This window comes from Ipomoea nil, unplaced genomic scaffold, assembly GCF_001879475.1.
Source record: "Ipomoea nil cultivar Tokyo-kokei standard unplaced genomic scaffold, Asagao_1.1 scaffold3150, whole genome shotgun sequence".
In the NCBI taxonomy this organism is placed as follows: Eukaryota; Viridiplantae; Streptophyta; class Magnoliopsida; order Solanales; family Convolvulaceae; genus Ipomoea; species Ipomoea nil.
In genome coordinates, this window is record NW_017619578.1 from 1,629,671 (window position 1) to 1,655,533 (window position 25,863).

Below are 25,863 nucleotides of genomic sequence, written 5' to 3' on the forward strand. Positions count from 1 at the left end.
TAGGGTCAGTGCCCCGTAGTTTCTTTATATACTCGCCGAGTCCCTCAATCGAGGCGACTCCTCTTGGCTTTTTCACGGAAACGACTAAGGGTCTGGGCCCTTGTTTCCTAACTTTTTCTCGCCGAATCCGGGGAGTGATTAACTGTAACTTGTACTTTTTATTCAAGTCTCTCAGGACCCTTGGGCCCATACATGTTCTGTCCCTTTCTATTGATAGAACTTCTTTAGGTGAATGACGTTCCAAATCCGGTCCACGGGCTTGCCCTCCATGGTTTCCAATTTGTAGGTTCCAGCCTGGACAACCGCGCCATTGCGGTATGGTCCCTCCCACTTAATCGCAAGCTTGCCCCCCTCTGCGGGTTGACTGGCCTGTCGATCCCGTAGTACAAGGTCGCCGACCTGGAAGGTTCGCAGACGAATCCTCCGATCGCGATATCTTTTTACCGCTTGTTGGTATTCAGCCATTCGCGCACTCGCGACTTCCCTCTTTTCTTTTAAGAAGTTTTTCTCAATTCGAAGACTCTCTTCGTTCTCCGTGTCTGAATAGGTACGGACGCGGTGAGTGGGCTCGACCACCTCAATTGGAACCTTGGCCTCAAATCCGTACGCGAGTGAGAATGGACTCTCTCCAGTTGCTCGTCGTTGGGTAGTGCGATAAGCCCATAGGACTCGGTCAAGCTCATCAGCCCAATTCCCTCGAATATCTTCCAATTTCTTCGGAATCCCATCCACTAGCGTTCGATTCACGTTCTCGACTTGTCCGTTGGCCTGTGGGTATGCCACCGACACCTTAGTGTGGCGGATATCGTGCCGGCGGCAGAAGTCGGCGAATGCCTGACAATCGAACTGTCGCCCGTTGTCGCTGACAATGTGCTCGGGCAGGCCGAAGCGGCAAATCACCCTTTTCCACAAAAAGCGTCGGCATTGGTACTCAGTTATGGTAGCCAGTGGTTCCGCCTCGACCCACTTGGTGAAGTAGTCGATAGCTACGACACAGAACTTCAAGCCTCCGGGGGCGACTGGTAATGACCCCAACAAATCAATCCCCCACTTGGCAAATGGGATGGCGGTGGTGACCGGCGTGTAAAAAGTAGCTGGCCGAGTGTCTTTCTTGCGAATGCCTGGCAAACGCCGCACTTGGATATCCATTCAATACAGTCCCACATCATAGTTGGCCAATAATATCCTTGGACGACTAACTTCCGAGCGAGCGTGTGGGCGCCCTGGTGCGCGGCACAGATGCCCTATGGGCTTCATCCATTATTTTCTCGGCCTCGGGCTTGAGCAAACATCTTAACAAAGGTCCTCAGAACGACCGTTTATATATTTTGCCCATCAATGATTTGGAAAGAGGGGGCCTTTCGTCGAACCTTTGCGGCGACTCCCGGATCTTCCGGTAACTCGCCTTTTTCTATGAATCGCCAGATGTCCTCTATCCAGAACATCTCGGGGTTTTTCTCTCGTTCCCATTCCTCGCCAGTCACTTGCTGGATCCTTAGCGGTGTTTCTTCAACGCTTGGTCGACTTAGCTCCTCCTTCTGACAGATTTTTGCCAGGTGGTCCGGTACTCCCTCCAAGGCAATCTTGGACAATATGTCAGCTTCTATGTTATCCGTTCGGGATATATACTCTATTTCGTAGGCTCCAAACTCTTTTAACATCTCAACCGCGCGCTCTCTATATAGAGCCATCCGGGCATTCTTGGCCTCGCACGTGCCTGAGATCTGCCCGACTACCAACCTAGAGTCAGTCTTGACTCGTTATCTTTCGACCCCTAAGGCCCTGGCGAGTCGGAGGCCGTTTAACACAGCTTCGTACTCGGCCTCGTTGTTGGAGGCTTGGAACAGGTAGCTCAAGGCATAATACAGTCGGAATCCTTCGGGAGTGATAAGCACAACACCACCTCCACAGTGATGTCGACTTGATGCTCCGTCCGCGTGCATTTCCCACCACTCGCCTAAGCAATTCTCCGTGGCGTGTTCCTTCTCTTTCTCACTCGTCGTGCATTCGACCAAGAAGTCGGCCAAGGCTTGCCCTTTTATGGAAGGCCGGGGCTGGTACTCAATCCCATACTGAGTTAGCTCTACGGCCCATTTTACCAGGCGGCCGGACGACGAAGGGTTTCGCAAAATGCTCCCGAGCGGTTGGTCCGTCAGTACTCGTAAAACGCATATACAATCTTTTCCAGGGTGGTATACCTTGACTCGGCAGCCTTCAGGGAGCGGCTTACGTAATAGACCGGGTGCTGGACTCGTTCTGCCTCTCGGACCAACACCGAACTTACCGCCTTGCAGGAGGCGGCTAAGTACAGAAATAAAGCCTCGCCCGCCTGGGGGGTAGACAATACCGGGGGTGTCGAGAGGTATTGTTTCAATTCCTCAAACGACTGCTGGCACTCAGGGGTCCAAGCGAATCCTTCCTTCTTCTTCATGGCTTCGAAGAAAGGCACGGTCTTATCCGCCGCCTTGCTCAGGAAGCGGCTCAGGGCGGCCAGTCGGCCGGTCAGCCGTTGCAGGTCTTTTACAGTGCTGGGAGGCTGCGTGTCGACGATGGCCTGTACTTTCTCAGGATTAGGCTCGATACCTCGCTTGGTGACCATGTAGCCCAGGAACTTTCCACCTTGCACGGCGAACGTGCATTTCTTAGGGTTCAGCCGGAGGTTGTACTTTATCATCACTTTAAAACAGTCGGCCAAATCTTCTGCGTGTTTGCTCTCCTCTCGGCTCTTGACGAGCATGTCATCGACGTACGCGGCCATCGATTTTCCCAGCAGGTGCTGGAATAATCGGGCCACCATTCGGGTATATGTGGCTCCGGCGTTCTTGAGCCCGAAGGGCATAACTCGGTAACAATAAACTCCGTCCGGCGTCAGAAACGCGGTCTTTTCTTCGTCCGCCGAGTGCATAAATATCTGATGGTACCCCCTAAAGGCGTCCATAAAGCTCAACAGTGTCGATCCCGCCGTCTCGTCGACCAGTTGATCGATCCGAGGTAAGGGAAACGGGTCTTTTGGGCAGGCCTTATTAAGGTCCGTGTAGTCCACGCACATCCGCCACGCCGGGGGCTTGGGTACAAGGACCACATTCGCCAACCACTCCGGGTACTTAACCTCGCGGACGTGCCCGGCTGCTAGTAGCGTGCTCACTTCCTTCTTCACAAATTCTCTTCGGTCGCTGGCCATGTATCGCTTCTTCTGTATGACTGGTCGATGCTCGGGATCCATGGCGAGTCTGTGCGATATGATCGATCGGTCGACGCCAGGCATGTCCTCCGAGCCCCAGGCGAAAACCCTCCGGTGTTCCCGGAGCACCTTTACAATTTCTTCCTTTACTGTCTCGGGGAGGCCGACTCCAATTCGGACCCGTCGGTCCGGCTGTGTGGGGTCGATCTCGACTTCCTCCAACTCGACGGCAGGCTCCGGGCGAAGTATTATCGTCTTTTTTGGGGGCCTCTCGGTGATCTCATGGACCTGCATCTCGCGTTTGCCCATCCCTCTGCATGCCTGTAGATAACAGTCGCGGGCGACTTTACGGTCACAGCGCACCGTACCTATCCCGTTTGGCGTGCGGAATTTCAAGCAAAGATGCTCGATTGAAATCAGAGCTCCTAGATCCTCGACACCCGGTCGGCCGAGTATAGCGTTATGCGAACATGTCAAGTTTACCACAATGAACTTCATGCTGAGTTTCTGTACATCTGGATAACTGCCAATCTCAACTGGAAGTGTGATCGACCCTTCCGCCTCCACCGAGTCCCCTGTGAAACTGGCGAGGGGAGTTTTGACAGGATTCAGCTGTTCTCGAGTCAGCCCCATTTTGATGAAGGTTTCTAGGTATAGCACATTGACGCTGCTCCCGGTGTCTACCAGGATTCGTCGAACGACAACGCCACTGATGTCCATGGCTATAACCAACACATCTCGATGCGGTATCTCTCCGGCTGGTAAGTCTCTGTCGGTGAACGCTATGGGCTCTCGGCACACCTTTTTAGAGTTTTCCTCGCGCCCGTACACCGTCCCGACGTACAACTGTCGGGCCCAGGCTTTTCTGGTGTTCACTGAGTCACCACTTTCCGGCCCGCCGACTATCATGTTGATAACCGGCTTCTGGCGCCACTGAGCCTCATCTTCTTCGGGAGCTGGCTGCTTGCTTCGACTGTTTTCGGCAACGGCGGCGGGATCCTCATCCCCTCGATTGACCGATCTCCGCCTCCACTGATTAGGAGGCGGGGTTCCTTGCTGAATAATACCCTCCATGATCTTCTTCAGGTAGAAGCATTCCTCCGTGCTGTGGGTATAAGATTTGTGATAACGACAGTACTTAGAGGTCTTACCGGTCTCTTCGTTCGTCGCGCGATCGTCGATCGGCGGAGGCGGAGGCAGGGCAACCGCTTGTATCTCGTGGACCGGCCATTCGGGAGCCGGCCGATAGGCGTGGACGACGGGTCTGTCTTATGATCGTCTGACTTCGGGTCGCCGAGTTACGTCCGGGCGCCTTTCCTTGGTTTCAGCTCGCGTCCTCTTCCCGCTGGCGGATCCGCCGACTTCGCGCTGCCGCTTATGCTTCATAGCCTGCTCTGTGTTGGCCATATGAATGGCTTCTGCGTAGGTAGCCGGGCTATTGTCCCTTAGGTCTCGGTATAGCTGGCCGGACCGCAAGGACTTGATGAAGAAGGTGAGCGCTGTCTAGTCCTCGACCTCCTCTATGGACTGGATTTCTTTCTGCCAGCGGGCCAAATAAGTTTTCAAGGACTCGCCCTCATCCTGATGGATGTCGCCCAGGTGTGTTAGGTCCTTTTGTGGTTTGATATTAGCGGCATAGTGGCTCATGAAGCGGTCCGCCAGCTCTTCAAAGCTGTGAATCGACCCCGAGGGCTGCGCCACTAGCCACCTTTGTGCTGATCCTTTCAACGTGGGTAAGAAAGCGCGGCACATGACCGGATCTCGCACCCCCAAAACCTGCATCTTAGCCTGATAACTTAGCAAATGCTCTCGGGGATCGCCGGCCCCATCGAACGTGGCCTGCTCCGGGAACTTGAAATCACCTGGTATCTTAAAGGCCATGACCTCGTCCGAGAATGGTAAGGCGGTTAATAACGTACGTCCTGGGGATTTGGTTTTTCCCTCCATCTGTTCTCTCAGATTTTGCACTTCTTGGACTAAGTTTGCCACTTCAACCCTCTCCCGGGTGCGATTTCCTGTGGATTCCGTGCTCTCGCCGACTTCAGACTCGGCCGGTTGGTCATGGTTGTGGAGGGGTTGCTCCACGCGGCGAGTCTCAGTCCTGGCTCTTTTGGTACGGTTCTTCTCTCGTGCAGCTTGCCGATCGCGAGCAGCTAACGGGCACGACTGGGTTCCTTCCGACCCAGTCGTTCTCTTGCCGACCGCCGCCCGACACTGGGACCCAGCCTAGAATGAATGGACTGTACCGGTTGGCTTTCGCCCCGTCGGTTCTGTTGCCGGTTGTCGGGCCTATGAGGCGGCTGCGAATCGCGTTGTGGCTGGCGAGTGACGGACTGTTCTCTCACTCCTCGGCTTGCTTCGGCGCAGGCACGCCCGATTGCTCGTAGCTGCTCTGGGGTGAGCTGCACCTGGGGCAACTGTTGGTTTATCGGTGGTGTCGGCGGCGGTGTTGTCTCGTTTTCCCGGCTCCGGGTGTTTCCCCGATTCAGCTGGCTTCTCAAGTCTGCCTCCCGTCCATTTTCGTGACGGCTTGATTGTTCCTCACTTCCTGCCATGTTAGGAGCTTTTCTAATTCGACTGAGATTCTAATTATCGTTTCTTGGACTCGCCTCACACAGGAGGACACGTGACTCTTAGTTTCGATCCCCACAGACGGCGCCAGTGATGGTTTTTGGGTTTTCAGGCCCAAGGAGGTCCAACACAACCTTCGGCTGGAGGATACACCTTTCAATAAAAATGTATGCCTATATTGGAAATAATGCTAGTGCTCGGAAATTCTTTGGTATTCTCCCCTCTCCGGGTATTCAATCGTCTGTCCTTTTACAAGAGTGGAGGAGCCTTTAAATAGCGGCTCCTCCTCTACCGACTTGAAGGCCCTTAATGGCCGACTTCAAGACTAATCAAGATATGAAGCCGTTGGACGCCATTACTCGGTCGACCAACGACTCTTCCAGGCTTGTAACAGCCTGACCGAGTCCTGCTTTCAATGCCCTAACGGCTCCCTTTTAAACGAGCCTCTTCAATGCTCTCAACGGCTCCTTGAACCGAGTCTTTCCCTGGGCTTGGGCCTTGGTCGACTCCTCGTCTCAGCCTAAGCTCCCACTGGGCTCCTCTTTAGCAGTTCTGAACCGGGCCCCGTGCTTAGGCCTGGGCCGACTCCAGGACTCGGCCCAATTGCTCTTCGGGCTCCTCGGACGCTGGCCCACTTCTCCTGTCTCGAACCATTTTCTTTGGGCCCCTATCTCTTGGGCCGGGGTCCTTACCCCATCAAGGACATTCTTTAATTGTTTTAATTGTAATAATATATGTAGATATTATATTAGAATATGTAATAAATAAATTATTAATCATACCATAATTATTAATATACTTTTTAATATATAATATGAATTCTCTACAACTATAAATTTTATGAATTTTTTATAAAAAATTATAAAATTTTATTTTAAAAAAAATTATAACCATAATTTTAACATTGAATACTAATGTTGGGCACTTAATTTTGCGCATCGCGCATAGAAAAAACTAGTTATTACATAATTGTAATTATACTATTATTATGTTAATGATTAGCTTGATTACCATAATAATTATTAGTCAATTATAATATTATTTGTGTAATTATTAGCTTAATTACTATAATAATTATTAGATTCATATAGTAACAATTTGGGAGATATAAAAATGTTTTTTTTGGATATATAAAAATTAAAATGTTGAAGTATAAAATTTTACTCATTTTCTTGTTCATTTTCCATAAAATTAACCAAAAACATAAAGATATTTTTCTGAAAAATGAATCAAATACACAAAGACGATTTTCTGCTGTGCAACCAAACATTGAAAAGAAAAGTATTTTCTGAAAAATAACTCATTTTCCAGAAATTATTTTCCTACTTTCCAAACGAATTTTAATATCCATACAATTAATTTGTTAATTGCCATAATAATTATTAGATAATAGTCTTGTTCAATTATTGACAAATTCACTAAAATTTTAACAAATTCGCCATTTTAACATTTTTTTTTAATCAAAACACCAAAAATATTATTTAATAACTCCGCAATTTGCTCTAAACTGCTAAAAACAAAAACAACACATATATATAATAATAATATAACCATAATTAAATATTCTTGTATTCTATTATGTGAGACACAATAATAATATAACCATAATTAAATATTCTTGTATTCTATATTCTCCTAAGATTTCTATTACCATCATTAATTATTCCATACAGGGCCGGTCCTATCATTCTATAGGCCCAGGACATAGCAACAAAAATGGGCCCTATATTAAATTAATATATATATTTTTATAACTAAAATTTAAATTAAATAAGTAAAAAATAGTAATGTCCAATAACTTAAATAAGATTAAGTTTTTATTAATTTTACATACACATGAAAATAATTATTGATGCATTCGTAAATCCAAAATAATCAATAACCGCATCAGTGCTTTCATAAATAAAGAATTATATAGTTTATAAAATGAATAAATAATTTAAAATCAAAATATAGCTTACAGACAATCACATCATTATTATTATAAATAATAAAGTAATTATTAATAAAAATTTATAAAACAAACTTACAAATAAAAGCATAGCATAAAATCTTAATTATTGGGAACAATAAATCAAAACACACAAATATGAAACATAACTAATTGGATAAAATAGTTCGAATAAAAAAATTATTCTAGATTAATTTGAATACGATAACAAACAATAGAACTTCTAAACTACATTAACTAGATAATTCATAAAAAAATTAAATATCTTTTAAAATATTTTTCATAACTAAATCACAAAATATATTACATATACATAACTCATTATAAAGTTCACAAAATAACACATATTCTAAATATAAGTAGTAAATTAGTCGAATAAAAATAAATTTAAAATTTGATATAAATCACAAATCAATCTATATTATAAATCTCACTATAATTACAAAAAGGTAAAAAAAATTACAAAATTACAAATTAAATTTAAAAAAATACAAATTAGTAATAGAAATTAATTTTTTTTTTTTGAAGAAAGAAATTAATTTGGTAAGTTACAAGTTTAATATAATATAATATAATAATACCCCTAAATTCATCTACTAAAGAGTAGGGTTAGGAAAATTTTATGTAAAAATACACACGAGATGATTTGATCCCTTGACAATGAGCATACAAAATTACAAACTACAAATCTTACCAACTCAACCAACTAAAAATATATAATATCCCTCAATTTATCTTTTAAAGAGTACATAGAGAAAATTTTATGAAAAACACATATAATGGGATTCGATCCCTGGACCATATGCACAAAAACCAAAAGTCTTACCACCTAAGCTAACACAAAGATCTATAACATTAATGTATTTTAAATAATTATACAAAAATTATATGGTATATATAAGAGGTAATAGGAGTGGTGGGCCCCTTCCAAGCATGGCCCTGGGCAAGGGCCCAGCCTGCACTTGCCTAGGGCCGGGCCTGATTCCATAGTTTACCATAATTAAATAATTTGAGCAATACAATTATTTTGGGCGGAAAAATGCTAGAAGCAGGATTTTATTTTAATTATGTATAGATATAGATTGTCCTATTGTATTACGAATAGGAATTTTAATGTAGAATTATAGTATGAATAGAAAAGTAGGAAACAATATATTTTATTAGAAATTGTATTACACTATTTTATAATATCAGAATAAGAATTTTAACCTAGAATTATAGCACGAATAGGAAAGTAGAAAACAATATATTTTATTAGAAATCGAGATTTTTTAGGATTTGGGTGGGAAGTTAAAGTTGAGGAATTTATATATATATATATATATATATATATATATATATATATATATATATATATAGTAGAGATTAATCGTGGAAAGAGAGGAGTGCTTTTTTTTTTTTTTTTTTTTTTTTTTTGAGTTCTTATGTCTTGTGCATATATTTATTTTTATTCGTTATGTGCACTTTGTTGCTTGCATTTGCTCCAGAGAGAGTATCTTGGCTGTTCAGTTTTTCTTAGGTTGGGTATCCCCATCAATAGTTTTTTTGTGTGAATTTTGAGGTGGACAAGTCTATATGGAGGAGAGAGTGTGAGGAGAGAGGATAAAATTAGTTGTTGTAGGAGAGTTTTGGTTTTTGCAGAAAAAGTGGGACCCACCCGTAAAGCAAGGGAGTTTCCTGGTGCGCGTGAGGCGCACTAGACGCCCCCGGCCGGGCGGGTGCACCCTACGCGTGACGTGCCAGCTGGGCGTGTTAATCTGCTTATAATTTTTTTATTTTACTTTTCAGATTTTGTTTTTTCCCCTTTCTTCTCATTTTCTCTTTCCTAGTCACACCTGCAAAAACTCCTCAAAAACAACAACGAGAGATGCTCTTACATATTTTCATGCCAGCCCATGGTCATTGTCTTTGATTTGAAAGATTTCACTAGCGCAGTAATACAAAATTCACCATTTGCGTCTTTATATCAATAAATCAGTATGTATTTAAGTTGTAGGTATTAATTCATATGTATTTCACAATATTTTCTTACCGTGTTAATTGGTCAATAAATGTTCAACTTGTCAATTGAGGGGAAGTCCAATCAATATTCTCCTAAAGATGATTGATCACTCAATTAAGAACGATCGGAGTTAATGAAGAATAAAATTTCACTACCCATGTTTCTAAAACTACTCACAATCCTCAAACTTTCCATAACTATCCAGTATTCTACTATTAAAATTTTTTTATAAAAAGAGAAAAACTACTACAACAACAACAACAACAACAACAACAACAACAACAACAATAACAACAATAGAAAGACGGTACTACGCATTGCACATATATTTTAAAAAACAACTTGTACACTATAGGACTTGAAAGATCGAATTTAGTAATAAGATTTGTGTGAGTGTATCTTCATACAAGATAACATCTCAATAAGTGTACCAAAAGGGTGTGTGATAATAAGTTGGTTAATCATAAAACATGTCTAGTGTTTGGAATCTAACTCTAGCTATTGGTTTGAGAATTGCACAAGAACAACCAAGTAATTAACATTAGTGATTAACAAAACAAGTAACTATCAATGGGTAAAGAAAGGATTTGGATTAAATCAAGCCTTGCATGGATGCTATGGAGTGTCTAAGGATTAGGGGTCATGTAGTGACGTATCAAGGATTAATGAAGATGTTACGATCAAAGTGCCAATACCATTCTCGTGGCTATTGGATATTACCAATTATAATTGAATCTCATTCCCATGATAATTCAATCCTAATGGGACTAATTTATCGAACACAATTCAAGTCTTCTTTCAATTTTCTTTTCTCAAAGCAAACTTTGAGTTATGAATAGTGTGGCTATAGCAATGTCCTATTATCATACCAACAACATGCCTCTTAGACTCTCAAATGTAATATGGTCATAGATCACACAAGAGATCAATCAAAGCACTACCACACAAAAAGATCAGAACCCAAATTAGTTTAATATATTTTCCTTTTATGCAATTGAATTCACACAAGCATCTATGATAAGAGCAAGCTCAATTCAAATCTATATGGAGAATCTAGCTACTTAAGATGTGAATTGAAAAGTAAAAATACAAGGTAATTGCATCCCTTGAAAGCAAATTTGAAATGAAGTAATTGAAAAGTAAGTAATGAAAAACATAACTTTGATCCATCATGAATTGAAGATACAAACTTGAATTGAAAGTAGTTTTTTTTTTTTTTTTTTTTTTTTTTTTTTTTTTTTTTTTTGAATTAGATTTTGTAGTATTCATAATAGTTGTAGCTATTTTAATTATTTTTCAATTCAGTTTGAATCACTTAATTTGGACTTTCTTATGTTAAGATATGATCGATTAAAATACCGAAATGTCGTTTGACATATGAAAACATAGCATATATAATTTGTCACACTAACACTCACGACCGTGAGCGTTAACGTTTGTCTTGATCTGCACTCTTAAATGCATTTTTTCTTCATTCCAAAATGCAATTTTCTTCATTTCCTTTGTTCCTTTGGATTCTCAGGTTATGCTATGATACTTCCAACTCGCTTTTTTTCACTTTCTTAACCTCTCACCGCTCCTAGAACATGCCTTTATGCCAAGATTATGATGACTTTAAAACACAATCAATTAAGCCCTAATTTACTTTTATTTTACAATCAATGCATTCAAATCACCTTAATAGTACAAAAGAATCAAATAAGTATATACTTAGCTTCCCATAAAAAAAAAAAATCATATAAATTTGATGTCAAATATGTACCTAAAAGGTTCGTTAAAAATTCAGACGCATGCATCTGGACTCCATAACAATAATGGATATTTGACATCTTATGTACATGTGGCCGCGAGTATGTATATACTGTATACAAAGAAAATAGTGAAGTATGACTTTTAAAGGTTCCCTCAATAGAATTATATATACACAAGCCCAATCAACTATTCAAATTTATGACGTGCACTAGGGCGCACATTGAATTGTGCTGGTGCAAAACGACGTCATTTTATATATATATATATTTTTTTTTGAAAATTTTACTTTCTGCGTCAGCTGTTAACTTCTTAAATAAAATTTCATGTTTTGAAAATGTACATAATTGTATAACAGAATGTACATAATTATATAACAGAATACACATATTCTTTTTTGAAAAGATAATACACATAATCTAACATAATACATAATACACATAAACTCTTAACATAATACACATAAACTCTTAACATAATACACATAAACTTTTAACTCTTAAAAAAATTCTATGTTTCGGATGTACATAATTGTATTATAAAAAAATGTACATAACTGTATAAAAAATGTGCATAATTATATAAAAAAATGTACATAATTGTATAACATAATGTACATAATTATATAACAGAATACACATACACTCTGTCGCGTCAACTCCCCACACAACTTAACAAAACGACATAGTTTTGAAAGGTGCGGGGCGCACATTGCTATGTGCGCCGTGGTGCACGGTATAACGATTAAGAAAACACAATGTAACTACTGCAACGATGCAAAATTGGGTTTGGCTTTATGGCTCCAGAGCTAAAATATATTGATCCTGTTTGGTAACATAGTTATTAGTCAGTTTTGACTTATTGATCACTATTAGCTATTTGACTTGGTTAAACAATCAATATGAGTATTTGATTAATTAGCTTTTTGTAACAGCTTATTGCTTTTCTAAAATTTAAAAAGTTGCTCAAAACAATTTTTTGAGAAAGTCATTTTGCATATAATCAACTATCAGCTAACATCTATTTACTAAACACTCTCTTAAGACACACTATTCATGTAAAAAGTAATTTGGGTGTGAGACAAGTAGCAACCATTTTTAGTAGGCTTTGCAAGAAACAAGAATACGATATCACGAATCCAAGAACAATATAACAAAATATTCAAGAATTCAAGGTAACATATTTCAATAAGAACACATTTTATATATGGCATCTCATAGATAAGGATCTGTGAGTCAATCTCATTGGAGACTCACACCCTTCTTTTTTTAGTCACAACATATATGGCAAAACAAGGAGCTACAATCTGATAGCAAAGCGATAAGAACACATTCTATAGATAGAGGTATTTTTCAGAGATTTTTTTTTTTGTTTGGGTGTATTTGTGAGATCAGTTGTATGTATTTTGATCCAATTGTTTTGGAAGACAAGTTTGTTGGGTATGTCTCATATGTTACTAGGAGATAAAAGGTGTTGGAGTATAATGGAGCGAATCACAATGAAGCAAATCAAAATGGTACATGATAGTTTTTTTTTTTTTTTTTTTTTAAAGGTACCAGGTTGTCTATAAATATGATGTTGGTAGCCGGGATGTTTATTATCACAATTAATAAAAGACCTCATCTGCCCCATGAGTGCATAGCCTCTCCGCCAAACGATTTAAACTCTTATTCTTCATTTTTTATTTTGTTTTCTATTCTTAATCTCTTGATCCAGCTTTTTGCCTTTCTCAACAAATATTTGTAACATTTAATATTTAGACTTTATAACTCATGGATTTATGCTAATTTTTTTTTTTATAGAATTTCTTAACCAACAAGAAAAGCAAGTTCATGCATGCGTATATATACTAAAAAAGTTTATTGTGATCTTACATGTGAGGACTGAGGAGTATCTCCCTAGTGATTTGATACCAATTTGACAATTTATTGGAACTTTAGAGCACAAAATTCGGGAGCCTTGTGTGTGTCAATTGACTCATTAGCCTAACGTAACCTTTTTTGGGAATGAATAATAAATTTACTAAACTATAATAGGTTGCTTAGGCCTTGCCTTATTGGAGACAAAGTTATTAGATAAATGTCTTTGTTTCTAGTCTTATGCATTGTTAGTTGATTTTGTGAGGCTTATTTGGCCTTTGTTCTAGCTGATTATGTAGACAATTTGGATGAATGAATTTTAGGTTACATACAAAACCTAAAGACATATGATGGAAAACCCTTCTTTGAATGGCATCAATCAATCCTAGCTAGTTCTTAGTTCTTACCACTCAAATACTAGATGTGTGACGAACTCCAGCCTTCAACCCCCACGCTCCCCCATCCCCCCTCCAAAAGATCGATTTTAACCAAGCACGACATTCCATAGCACAAACATCACTTTCGAATATGAGAATGTTGCAAACTTTGAACTAAATTTTCATGACAATAATCTTCAACAAATCATTTCAATCCTGGTGACGTGAGCTTAACTCCAGCCAAAGAATTCATATCAACTTATTTGACTAATTGACGTACTCTTACCCCAATATACTTTAATCTTAATAGTGAGGAAAGAATAAAGTTAGTTTTATGTTAGGCTATAATTATTATTATTATTATTATTATTATTATTATTATTATTATTATTATTATTATTATTATTATTATTATTATTATTATTATTATTATTATTATTATTATTATTATTATTATTATTATTATTATTATTATTATTATTATTATTATTATTATTATTATTATTGTTATTATTGTTATTATTGTTATTATTGTTATTATTGTTATTATTGTTATTATTGTTATTATTGTTATTATTGTTATTATTGTTGTTATTGTTGTTATTGTTGTTATTGTTGTTATTATTGTTATTATTGTTATTATTGTTATTATTGTTATTATTGTTATTATTATTATTATTATTATTATTATTATTATTATTATTATTATTATTATTATTATTATTATTATTATTATTATTATTATTATTATTATTATTATTATTGTTATTGTTATTGTTATTGTTATTGTTATTGTTATTATTGTTATTGTTATTATTATTATTATTATTATTATTATTATTATTATTATATTTATTATTATTATATTTATTATTATTATATTTATTATTATTATTATTATTATATTTATTATTATTATTATTATTATTATTATTATTATTATTATTATTATATTTATTATTATTATTATTATTATTATTATTATTATTATTATTATTATTATTATTATTATTATTATTATAATGATGATGATGTTGTTGTTGTTGTTGTTGTACTTCAATTTGTATTATCTTAAATTTAATCATTTCAATATATTTGAATTTGTACTTTATTTAATTTTAGTTAATCTTAAATTTCATTTTTGTTATTTTAATATATATTTTATTGTAATTTATATATTATTGATACAAAACAATAATTGTGGAGATAAAATAAGATTTATTGATAAAAGATAATAATTTTTTAATGTGATGTGAAAGTAGGACCACTTTTGAAAGTGAGAGAGTGATGTAGAGAAAATAATAAATAAATTGTAAATTTTGTGATGTGAAAATATAACTTACTTTTTAAAATGAGAGAGTATTGCAGAAATAAAGATAGCAATGGTCACAACCTTTTCTAGTCGTACATGTATCATTTTTTTTATTTAAAAATAATAAATTGATTAATAAGATTGTTGATTTTTTTTTTTATTTATTATCATTTTTTTGGGGCTCAAACTCACTACAGAACTTTGAAAGTAAAGCTTGTGAGAATGGTGAGAACACGAGATGGAAAGGGAGATACTAGTAGCCTGCACCATTTTGACCCAAAATTGTATATTAGCTGAAATAAAAGATTAAAACTTTGCAACACATTGTTGAAAAAAATAGCAAAAATGACATTTTATGTGGCTATTTTGTGTTACAAATATCAGTGAGGTCTATTTTCGATTTGGGTCTAGTCAAAACAGATCCGGCCATCCGGGTTTTCCTAAGTTAGATAAAGAAATCGATATATTGTACACTCATTAAGGAGCATTTAGCCATGTCTGCTGAGTCATTGGAGTTGTTATACTATGGACCACGGTACCTTGCAAGGTGGACCCTAGTCCTAAACGATATATAAATTGTGTATTTTTAGTATTGGAACTGTGAACTTCTAGAATATAAATTGTATTTCTAAGTCAAAACACATAACAGCTGTAGAAGAGAATTTGTGAATACAATACAGGATCATCAAATCCTAATATATTAATATTGTGTGACTATCGTATTTGAAAGGAACTTGTGAATACAAAATAAGGTAATCAATTACATATATGTTACATTGTGGGTTTATAGTAGACAAATAGTGAATTTTCAAAAAGTAAATTGTGAATATTAAGTAGCTTATGTAAATTGTGAACATTTGGACCCGCGTCCACCTTGCAAGGTGGACTTGATCTACAGAATAATTTATGGAGTTATTGAAACCATGATTTATATCTTCTCAAATGTTCTGTCGAATCGAGATGTGAGGGTCCTTGGGGTTGAGGATTCAACCTTTTCAGAGAAGTGCTAAGGATTATATATATTCACAAATGAAATTAGTCGTCTTCAAATACATTATTCAACACTTCCAGTGTTAAAAATAAAATAAAACTAAAATCATGGAAGTTTTACGTAAATTTAAATCAAAAGAAAGATAAAATTAAAATTACCAGACGACCAAGAATTAATAGTTTATAATCTATCTGCTTTCTTGCATTATATAATTAGGTTTGAAAATGGCCACCACCTTCTTGAACGCCGTTACGAGTTCTCCCATATCATCGGCGCCGGAATTGTGAGTCACCGTTCCATCGTTTCCGGCGAGAACCCTGTACTTGTCCTTCCTCGTAAAGTTTGTGCACTCGAACCCTAACGTTGCCGCCAATATCCTCTGCACATAATTGGCGACTTCTTGGGGAGTTTTTCCCGAGGCGCATGTTGCCTCGGCCGGCAACTGGTTCAAGAATGTAACCTCGTAAATGGGTCTAGGGTTCATGAAGAAGAAGACCGGGTCCATGGCTTTCCAACCTCTAGCGGTTGTTGCATGGAAAAACCCCACTCTGTAGTTCATGGCCACCGGGACGATCCGGTCGGTTAATTCTGCGAACAGGGCGCTGAACCGGAGGAGAAACGCTTCTCTGCATGTTGTACCTGTAACAATTTTTCATATACTATAATATTATTTATTTGTGAATTGTGATGCAAATATATCACTCAATCAATAAACGATTTAGTAACTTAGATATTTGATTTTAACTTATTATTGTGTATATATACTATACCATTTAGTATTAAAAACAGGCCAGAGTACAGTGGTAAGGGTGGAGGCAACCTATCAAATTGGTTAAATTGTTAATTTAGTATAAAAGGTTATTACAAGTTCGACTCTCAACTGAAGTGGCCTGGTCTATTGACCTCTTTAGTTTGAGCTGGTTAGTCATAGATAATCTAAATTGGTTTCCTTTCTTGTGCACACTTACGGGTAGCGGTTGTGGGTTTTCCTCATCACTCAAAAAAGACAAGTGTTTAGACAAAATGGGCGGGGTTTACTTTGTGCACACTCTTGAGTATTGACGGCAGATTTTCCTCGTCACTCAAAAAAAGAGAAGTGTTAGACAAAACAAATGAGATTTACCTGTGCACACCCTCTAATAGTGACTGTAAATTTCTCTCATCACTCAAAAAAGAGAAATGTTAGACAAAACAGGACTGTTTACTCTGATCTATCTATGTTTTCGGGTAGTGGTTGAGGGATTCCATGTAGACAAAAGGATTAACGTTTTTGGACAAATTTACTATTCTAAAGACAATATCTATGGAGATATCAGCTATGATTAGAGATAGACCGATATATCATTCTAAGTTTATGTTAGTATACATTTACATAATTACATTTAACAATACCTTCTGGGCACACGACAAGATCTCCGTTCTGGAGCTCGCGTTTGATTTTCGCGGCGTCTATGTCGCGATTTCTCGTCAAACGGACGGTCGGGATCGGAGATAGGATCTCGGAGAAGCGCGAGATGGAGTAGGTTACCGCCGGGATTCTACGTCGGAGGACGGAGGAGAGGACGACGGGGTCGAGCAATGAGCGGTGGGTGCAGACGAAGAGCACTCCGGCGGAGTTGGTGGTGGAGACCGGCGGCGGCGGGTTGCCTTTCACAATAACTTTGCCGCCGAAATAGGATGCTAGATAGGGAACGGTCCATATCGGTAGAGTTAAGCCCACAGCCATCCGAACTGCGGCGAGCAGGATCCCTACCGGTATCCATAGAAGGATTAGAAGCGCCGTCGACGGTGTCGGACGCCTCGCCAGGCGGCCGTCGTGAAAGAACACCGGCGAAGGCTTTATTATCCCGCATTCTTGATTTTTGCCACTATCAAATGGTGGACGCAATTGTTGCTGTTCACAAAGATATTTACAAAAATTTTAGTACGTACATTATCTAGACCTAAACTTTTATGTTTCATCTAGTCTGAACTCTAGTCATTATAACTATTTTTTTTATTTCAAATTCCATTTAATCAATCGACTCCACTAGTCTTTATCCCTAACTAAAAAAATAGGATATATTTTTTTTTTTCAATTTTGATCGTAGGACTATTCAACTCATTTTTACCCTAATTGAAAATAAAATGTTTTTCCCATTTTAATACCATGATTATGGGAACATTTTCATATATTTGGTCTCATGACTTTTGAATCCTTGTCATATTATTTAGTCAATCTAATTTTCAGTCACTAGTAATCAAGGACAAACTTGTCATTTTCAGTTCCCGCCCTGAGAAGTAGTAATGGAAAATGACAATTTTGTCTTTGGTTACCGATGACTGAAAATTATGTCATAATGACTAAATATGCATGAGATCATTTTTATATTCAGTTTTACGATTTTTGAATCCTTGTCATATTTAGTGATTCTGATATACTTTTCAGTCATTGGTAACTAAAGATAAAATTGTCATTTTCAATTTCCGCCCTGAGAAGTAGTAATGGACTCTAAATTAAGTGATAGAGGCTAAATGTGATAGAGATTTGAAAATATAGTTTTATACCTGGATGGAAAATCCGGAGAAAAACCTTCCAAGTAGTACAAAAGAAGGAGGGTTATTATTGTGACCAATGAAACGAGAAACCCGGCGGCTAACGGAATCAAAATCATCTTTCAAGAAACCGGTGGCGAATCCGAAGCGGTTGACGGAAAGTTCAGTCCCGAAAACATCATCGGCTCTTAAGTGTTCCTTAACAAACGTCTCCACCATGATCCTCGGCGTCTTCGTCACCACCGTTCTCTTCTCGTACGAGCTGAAAACCCTCCAAGCTTCCATGTCAACATCGTCCAGGTAAAACTTGGGCAGGACCGCCCTCGCCACCGCCTCGATCTCCGACACCCTCACCCCGGCCGACGCCACAAAAACCGACAACCTTAATCCGATGTTCCCTGATCTGTCGAGAAACTCCAGCGCTCTGATCGCCGGCCAGAGCATGAGCAGCAGGGCAAAACGGAGCAGCCCGGAGGCCTCGAAGGCCACCAACATGAAGTACGAGAAGGGGTCTGGGCTCTTCAGGAGTGCCCCTTCTAGCTCGGAAACTACGGACTCCATTAGAGGAGCTTCAAAGTTTTTGTGGGTTTTAATTTCCTCGGATGAGACGAATTGTAGTAATGGATGAATAGAAGATGATGAGTAGATGTGCAGATATGGTTGGGCTACTGGAAATGGGGTTATAAGAGATGAAATGGTGGAAAGATGAAGGTAGATTGACTCTCCTCTAATCAAACAATCACTCTGTTTATCCGTTTACAACTACCAGTTCATGTCGCAAGAAAGCTAGCTAGGCTCCTCCCTCGTACAAGTTTTTTTCATTTTTTATTATTTTTGCTCACATAACTCTAAATTTCCTCCAGCTCCAAGATAGTGAATAAATAAATCATGGTGACTTAGATTTCTCTTCAGATTAGAGGATTAATATCTGGTTCCCACGCTCAACTCACTACATTGGGTATAAACCACACACTACAATGGCTAGATTGTATCAATCTCGATCATGCATCTTGCCCATAATCTATCACCTGAGAACTAACAGATCTGTTCGTAGATTTTTTTTTTTTTTATTTGAATGCATTGAAAACAATTTTTTTCCACAAACTGATTTCTTAGTTTATAAAATGAGATTAATTCAATAGAGTTTTAATCGGTCGGGTCTCATTCAGACATGGGATGGAGCTATGATTGGGCTAATGAAAATAAGGTTATAATATAACTTAGGAGAGATGAAATGGTGAAAAATATGAAGGTAGCTAGTCAGGTAGATTGACTCTCCTCTAATGAAAGAATGAGTCCGTTTATCGGTTTACAACTACCAGTTCATGTCGCAAGAAATGATCCTCGTACAAGGTTTTTTATTTTTTTTATTTTTTTTTTTTTTCCTTTCTAATTTGAACCTATTTTTTTTAAAGAGTTAATAACCGATTTGGTCCTCTGACTATTGCGAAACTACCGATTTGGTCCTTGACTATAATTCTTACCCAATTAAGTCCTCAACTATTAAAATCTTACTTGATTTAGTCATCCGTTAAAATTCCATCCATGAGCTGTTAAATTGAAACATTTTAGATTTTCTCAATGCGTCGAGTTGGGTATCGATTCTCGGACTCCTCGACTGGAACTTCTCGACATGTCGACAAGTTTTCTCGACTCGTCGAGTCTTCTGTGACTTCGGCGGCTCAGCTACTAGAAATTTTGGACGCTTCGAATCCCCTATTTCAACACTCCAACTCTGTTTTGACTCCAAGCATGCTTTAGGACCTCCCATTGCTTTTGCAATTGATCTACAATGGTTTCAAAACACTAACAAACACCGTAAAACATTCAAATCAAGTGTAAAACGGACAAAGCGTTTTCTCACCTCCTAGCTTTAACGTCAAAAGTTTGTGGGATGACTCCTGGATTTATCGTTCTCAAGAGGATTGCTGTTCAGAGTAGCCTTGCATTGTCAATAGTAAGAAGGAGGTTTGCATACAATTGAGTGGATGTCACGCAATATTTGATATAGTCGTGTAGGTTTCAAACAACAAACAACTAAAACGAATTAACAAATAAAGGAAATAGGGGTTGAATTGCTAGTGATGATCATGATGCACCTAGGATCATTTGACATGGGAAAGGGACATTGCATATGCTAAGCCTAGGGAGGAAGCTATTCTCCTTTCGTCCTTCAACTACTAGGATTTGTCTAGGAGACACTAGAATTCCCTACGTCGGGCTCTTGGAGTCACCTTGACCATTCCTCAAACACCTTGCCTACACTACCTTTCTACCCAATCCAAAGTGGATTATGAGGCTAGAAAATGTCAAGGTTAGAAGCTTCAAGTGATCTAGCAATCTCTTGCCTAGATCACTTGCTTAGCACAACCCTAGGAGGTGGCCTAGCTCCATAGGATGCTTACAAATTAAACCCTCACAACAAGACTTCAGGCATAGCAAGTATTCAATCTCCAATTCAAGAATTAAGTCACATAGGCATCATAATCAATCACTTCACAATTCAATCCCTAACTAACTAGCCAAGAATAGCAATCAACATTGAAAGCTTGAAATCAAACATAAGAAAGAAATATAAAAGAAGAATTAGAAATGTACCAATGTAGATTACAAACTTGCTAAGATCTCTTGATTAGGAGGTTGTCAATATCTTTCTTCATTGGAAATCTAAAGAGCTATCTAAATCTAGGTGTTTCTCTCTCTACAATCTAACTCTCTACTCCTTCTACCAAATCTAAAAAAACTCTCAAAAGAAAGTCTTCTCCCCTAGAAATGAATCTACAAATGTCTTAAATAGCCTTCCCTTCACAACTTCCGCACAAGGTCACAACGCATGGCACAACGCACCAGACAACGTGCGTTGTGCGTTTAAGTTCCTGATCTACGGATTCTGCGATGTGCGTTGTGCTCCTCGTGGATCTTTCTGTTTCTTCAAAACGCACGTCACAATGTGCGTTGTGCCACTTGTGGATCTTTCTGCTTCTCCACAACGAATGTCACAACGTGCGTTGTGCCTCCTGTCTTGGCCTCGGCTTGTCTCCTTTTCCTGCTTTGTTCCGTCCTATGCCACTTTGCCTCGTTTTCATCCAAATTGCCCTACAAAATCATAAAATACAAAGTGTGGTGATATTTTATAGTACAATGCACAAACTTAGCTTAAATGGCCTAAATATGGTACACAAAGGATCATAATTAGCTCAAAATGCACCTAAATGAGACCCTAAAACTAGGTGTCTTTGACACTTATCAAAAACCATATCTTAATGAGAAAACAAGGGAATACGCATTTAGAGTAACATTTTAATGAACTTAAACCCAACAAATAGATTGAATCTAACAAGAGAAACATGTACAATTAAGCTCACATCACAACTAAAATTATTAGTTGTAGTAGTGTCTGGATTTAAGCACATTTAGATAGTTTAGATAGTTCACCCGAGATTATTAAAATCTTTTCATAGATAAATCATTATTTTAAGTTTAGAAAAGATCTCACAACAATTATGTTGTTAATGTGAGAAATTATGAACTAGAGAATATAATATCGACCATTAAGGGCCCGTGGGCTAGGTAGGTGGCCCTACTTAAACTGAATAATAGCACCTTGGTGGGCTTGCAAGTAGCCCGAGAAGGTAATAAGAAAAACACTTTTTATTATTTTATTACTGCATTTCATCCCCTTTCATTTTCAGTGTTGGGCCTGCAACGCGAGTAGGCGACCCAAGAGGAAAAAAAAGGGAGAAAAAAAAAAAAGTCTCGCGCCTGCAATGCAGGGTAGGCGGCCAGTAATACGCATTTTGACCCAGGTTAGTAGGACATAATCCTCGGCTTGGTGTGCACATCTCCACTTGGGCCTGCATGGCATGGTACGCAACCCAATGCTTATATCGAAAAAGGGCCCACAGAGCAGGGTAGGTGGCCCTCATCTCGTATAGCACCAGCAAGGCGTAGGAGGCGGCCCGTATGCATCTTCACCCGGGCTTGCAAGGTAAGGTACACAGCCCAGCATGCGAATCTTGACCTAGGCCTAAAGGGAAAGGTACGCAACCCAGCTTACTGAGTTACTGGAAACCAAAAAAAAAAAAAAAAAAAAACAGAGAAAAAAATCATGGTTAGTGCATTATCCCACTTCTCAACGATCGACATATTTCTATCCCACTTCTCAACGATCGACATATTTCTATCCCACTTCTCAACAGTCGACATATTATTATCCCGCTTCTCAGCGGTAGACATATTTATATCCTGCTTCTCAACGGTCGACATATATATTATTATCCCGCTTCACAGCGATCGATATATTATTATCCCGCCTCTTAGTGGTCAACATATATTTATCCTGCTTCTCAGCGATCTATATATTTTTATCCCGCTTCTTAGTAGTCGGCATATTATTATCGCACTTCTCAGCAATTGACATTATTATTCCGTTTCTCAGCAGTGAACATGTTATTATCTCGCTTCTCAATGGTTGACATATTTCTATCCCGCTTCTCAACGGTCGACATATTATTATCTCGCTTCTCAGCGGTCGACATATTATTATCCCACTTCTTAGTGGTCGACATATTATTATCCCGCTTCTCAGCGGTCGACATATACTTATCCCGCTTCTCAGCGGTCAACATATCTTATACTGCTTCATAGCGGTCAGTGCATTTAAATCTTGCATCTCAGTGGTTGATATATTCCGCTTCTCGATGGACCGCTAACTTACCCTTTGAGCAAGGCGTCTTAGTGAGCCCACGTGAAGGGAAGACGGCAAAAGAACTCTTTCTTTTTCTTACAGAGTACGTGTGAGAGCTAAGTTGTCTTGACGAACAACATGCAAGGAAGGTTGTAGGGACCGATCACCGAGCTGTCCGAATGAGATGAGAAGTTTTCAGACCAAGAATCAAGAGAGTCAAAGCGTGTAGAAGGTTGAGAGTGTCTTTACTTTCTCTGCCCACTAAAGATAACCAAAGAAAGTGAGGGACTTATGATGAGGACTTGTGACCCCGAGGTGCCATTTTATTGGGAAAGTCTTGGCCCAAGGGGGTGGCAGGGAATAATTGTGGTCCAATAAGTTGAAAGAGTGAAACATGGAGACAAATATTAAAAGATGTGTTGTTTTTCTTCAAAAAAAAAAAAGGATGTGCTGCCAAGGGATCTCAAACTTGTAAACTCTGGCATAACAACACAAGTACCAACCACCCAGCCCCTCAAGATATCACATACAAGAAGGTAGGATGCCCCGGCCTATTTATCCGTGTAAAGATCGTTGACATCTAGGTAGTGGAGGACACGTGTATGACCATTATTGAAGACTAGCAGATGTCGCACATTTGTCAATCATCTGGAAGATCTTCAACAATATACGGAGTAATATATAAGATACCCTTGCCTCCCTTTAAAGATCATCCCTTGTTCATAACCATTTTCCTGGTCCAGTGGCCTGTACTATAGTTCTAACCTTCAACCCAAACACCAGGGTTTGATTCCTAGCAGCAATATTATTATTCCTTATTTACGTATTTTCTGGGCTGGTATCTCATAAGGCTTTATATGTACTTTTTGGGGCCTAACTCATCGAGCAATAATACTACTATTTTTCTATCCCTCTATCTATACTTTTATACCCGATTTATGGTGGATCATATCCCGACAAAACTATCACTAAGATTTCAAATTGGGATGAGGAAATTTTCTAATTCTCTATTTATAAGACTAAAACTCAGAATCCTATTTAAAAAAAAACCAAACCCATTTCATTTGAGTTCTAAATCATAACATCTAAGGAATTGTGAAATTAGTAATAAGAGTCTTGAGGCAAAAAATACTTAATCCTTATTTAATTTGTAGGGCTACAATATAATCCTCGAATGTATGGGCTAAGAGTATTGTAGTTATCATATTTGTAGATTGGATTAGAGATATGCATTAATTGATATATTGTACGCTCATCGTTTTTTATTAAATAAATCGATGATCATTTAAAAAAACTCAATAATAAAATCGTTAGTCATAATAGATTTAATTTTGTTGGGTCTGAGCGTGAGGACCCTTGAGGTTGAAAATTCAACCTTTTAGAAGAAGATTTAATTTTTCTCAGCTTATAAAAATCTTGTATGTCAATATCGTATAAAAACTTGCTGACCCATGTGGAGATTATAGAATCAACATAAGATCGTTGAGATGGCATGGAAGATTTGAGAAATGCAGATGAAGAGAGTAATGTGCCTATTCTCATGTGACACATAGTTTGTAGAGCTCATTTGGCAATTTTGATTTGTACACCTCCCCCTGCGAGCGTTAAAGAAGAGCATTTTAACAACACATTTCAATCTTCTTTAAAAGTTAAAATATATTTATAGTAGTAAAAATGTACACTTTTTGGTTTTAATGTGAGACAAAGCCTCCTTCAAAGTCTTTCAAAATCTCTGTTTTCCAAACTTAATAGGTAACTTTTATTGAGCATTAGAGAGGTAAGATTAGTTAGTTATTTTTGGGTTTGTTATCTACTTTCATGTCAGCCTCTGTATATATAAAGCCATGTAATCTCCTCTGAACAATAATATTATTCTCTAATCTGGTATCAGTCTGTCCCAATCGATCCTATGGCCGATGATCAAAAACCTTCCCTTCCCCCACCCATTGATGATTTCGTTGGTGGTTCAACGGCTATCGTCGCCATCTCGGAGCACCGGTCACCTAACATGCTCCACCAAGCCCACCATTATGTATCCATTAAACTCTCCTCCTCCAACTATCTTTTCTGGAGAGCTCAATTGGTGCCCTTTTTGCGTGGGCAGAATCTCTACAGGTATGTTGACGGTACTAGTGCCTGCCCATCTGAGTTCGTCACTAGCTCCACATCGACAGCATCCCCATCGGTCAACCGGCTCCATGCCATTTAGGTCCAATAACACCAATCAATTCTCAGCATGCTGATTTCATCAATAGCGGAATAAGTTCTTTACCTTGCCATCTGCCATTCCACGTCTCGTTCCGTCTGGATGGCGATTGAGACTGCCCTCGACTCTACCTCCCGTGCGCAGTCCCTCAGCCTCCTCACTCAGCTTCAGAGTCTTTAACAAGGGGACTCAACTCCAACGGAATACCTCGGCAAAGCGCAGATTTTGGTCGAGCTGCTTACCCAGGCCAGCCGCCCCATCAGACTCGATGCGCAGAATCTGCACGTATTTCATGGCCTTCGACTGGAATACTGCAGCCTAGTCGCTTCTCTTACCACCAAGAACGCCCCGCTGACCACCCCAAAGGTGGCAAATCTTCTGTCGACTCACTAATATCTATTCCCGGAGGAGTCTGTACCACCCCTTCTTCCTTCACTAACGG

The 25,863-nt window shown here is 38.7% G+C and overlaps 2 protein-coding genes across 2 annotated transcripts; both read right to left on the reverse strand.

Annotated features, from left to right (window-relative positions):
• Positions 1-207: 207 nt before the first annotated feature.
• On the reverse strand, positions 208-1,149 carry LOC109167361 (uncharacterized protein K02A2.6-like). The gene has a single exon (XM_019316382.1). It carries the CDS (start codon positions 1,147-1,149, stop codon positions 208-210), a length of 942 nt encoding a protein of 313 aa, XP_019171927.1.
• Positions 1,150-16,147: 14,998 nt separating this feature from the next.
• On the reverse strand, positions 16,148-19,308 carry LOC109167329 (glycerol-3-phosphate acyltransferase 5-like). The gene is made up of 3 exons (XM_019316353.1): positions 18,541-19,308; positions 17,386-17,887; positions 16,148-16,632 (listed from the first exon to the last, which is right to left on the reverse strand). The coding sequence occupies exons 1-3, from the start codon at positions 19,087-19,089 to the stop codon at positions 16,181-16,183; spliced, it is 1,503 nt and encodes a 500-aa protein (XP_019171898.1). The 5' UTR covers positions 19,090-19,308; the 3' UTR covers positions 16,148-16,180.
• Positions 19,309-25,863: the final 6,555 nt, after the last annotated feature.

Coding starts and splice junctions, on each gene's coding strand:
- LOC109167361 (XM_019316382.1), bottom strand. CDS start 1,149: ATGGATATCCAAGTGCGGCGTTTGCCAGGCATTCGCAAGAAAGACACT.
- LOC109167329 (XM_019316353.1), bottom strand. CDS start 19,089: ATGGAGTCCGTAGTTTCCGAGCTAGAAGGGGCACTCCTGAAGAGCCCA. Junction 17,888..18,540: donor TCTCCGGATTTTCCATCCAG/GTATAAAACTAT, acceptor CTTTGTGAACAG/CAACAATTGCGTCCACCATT. Junction 16,633..17,385: donor TCTTGTCGTGTGCCCAGAAG/GTATTGTTAAAT, acceptor AAATTGTTACAG/GTACAACATGCAGAGAAGCG.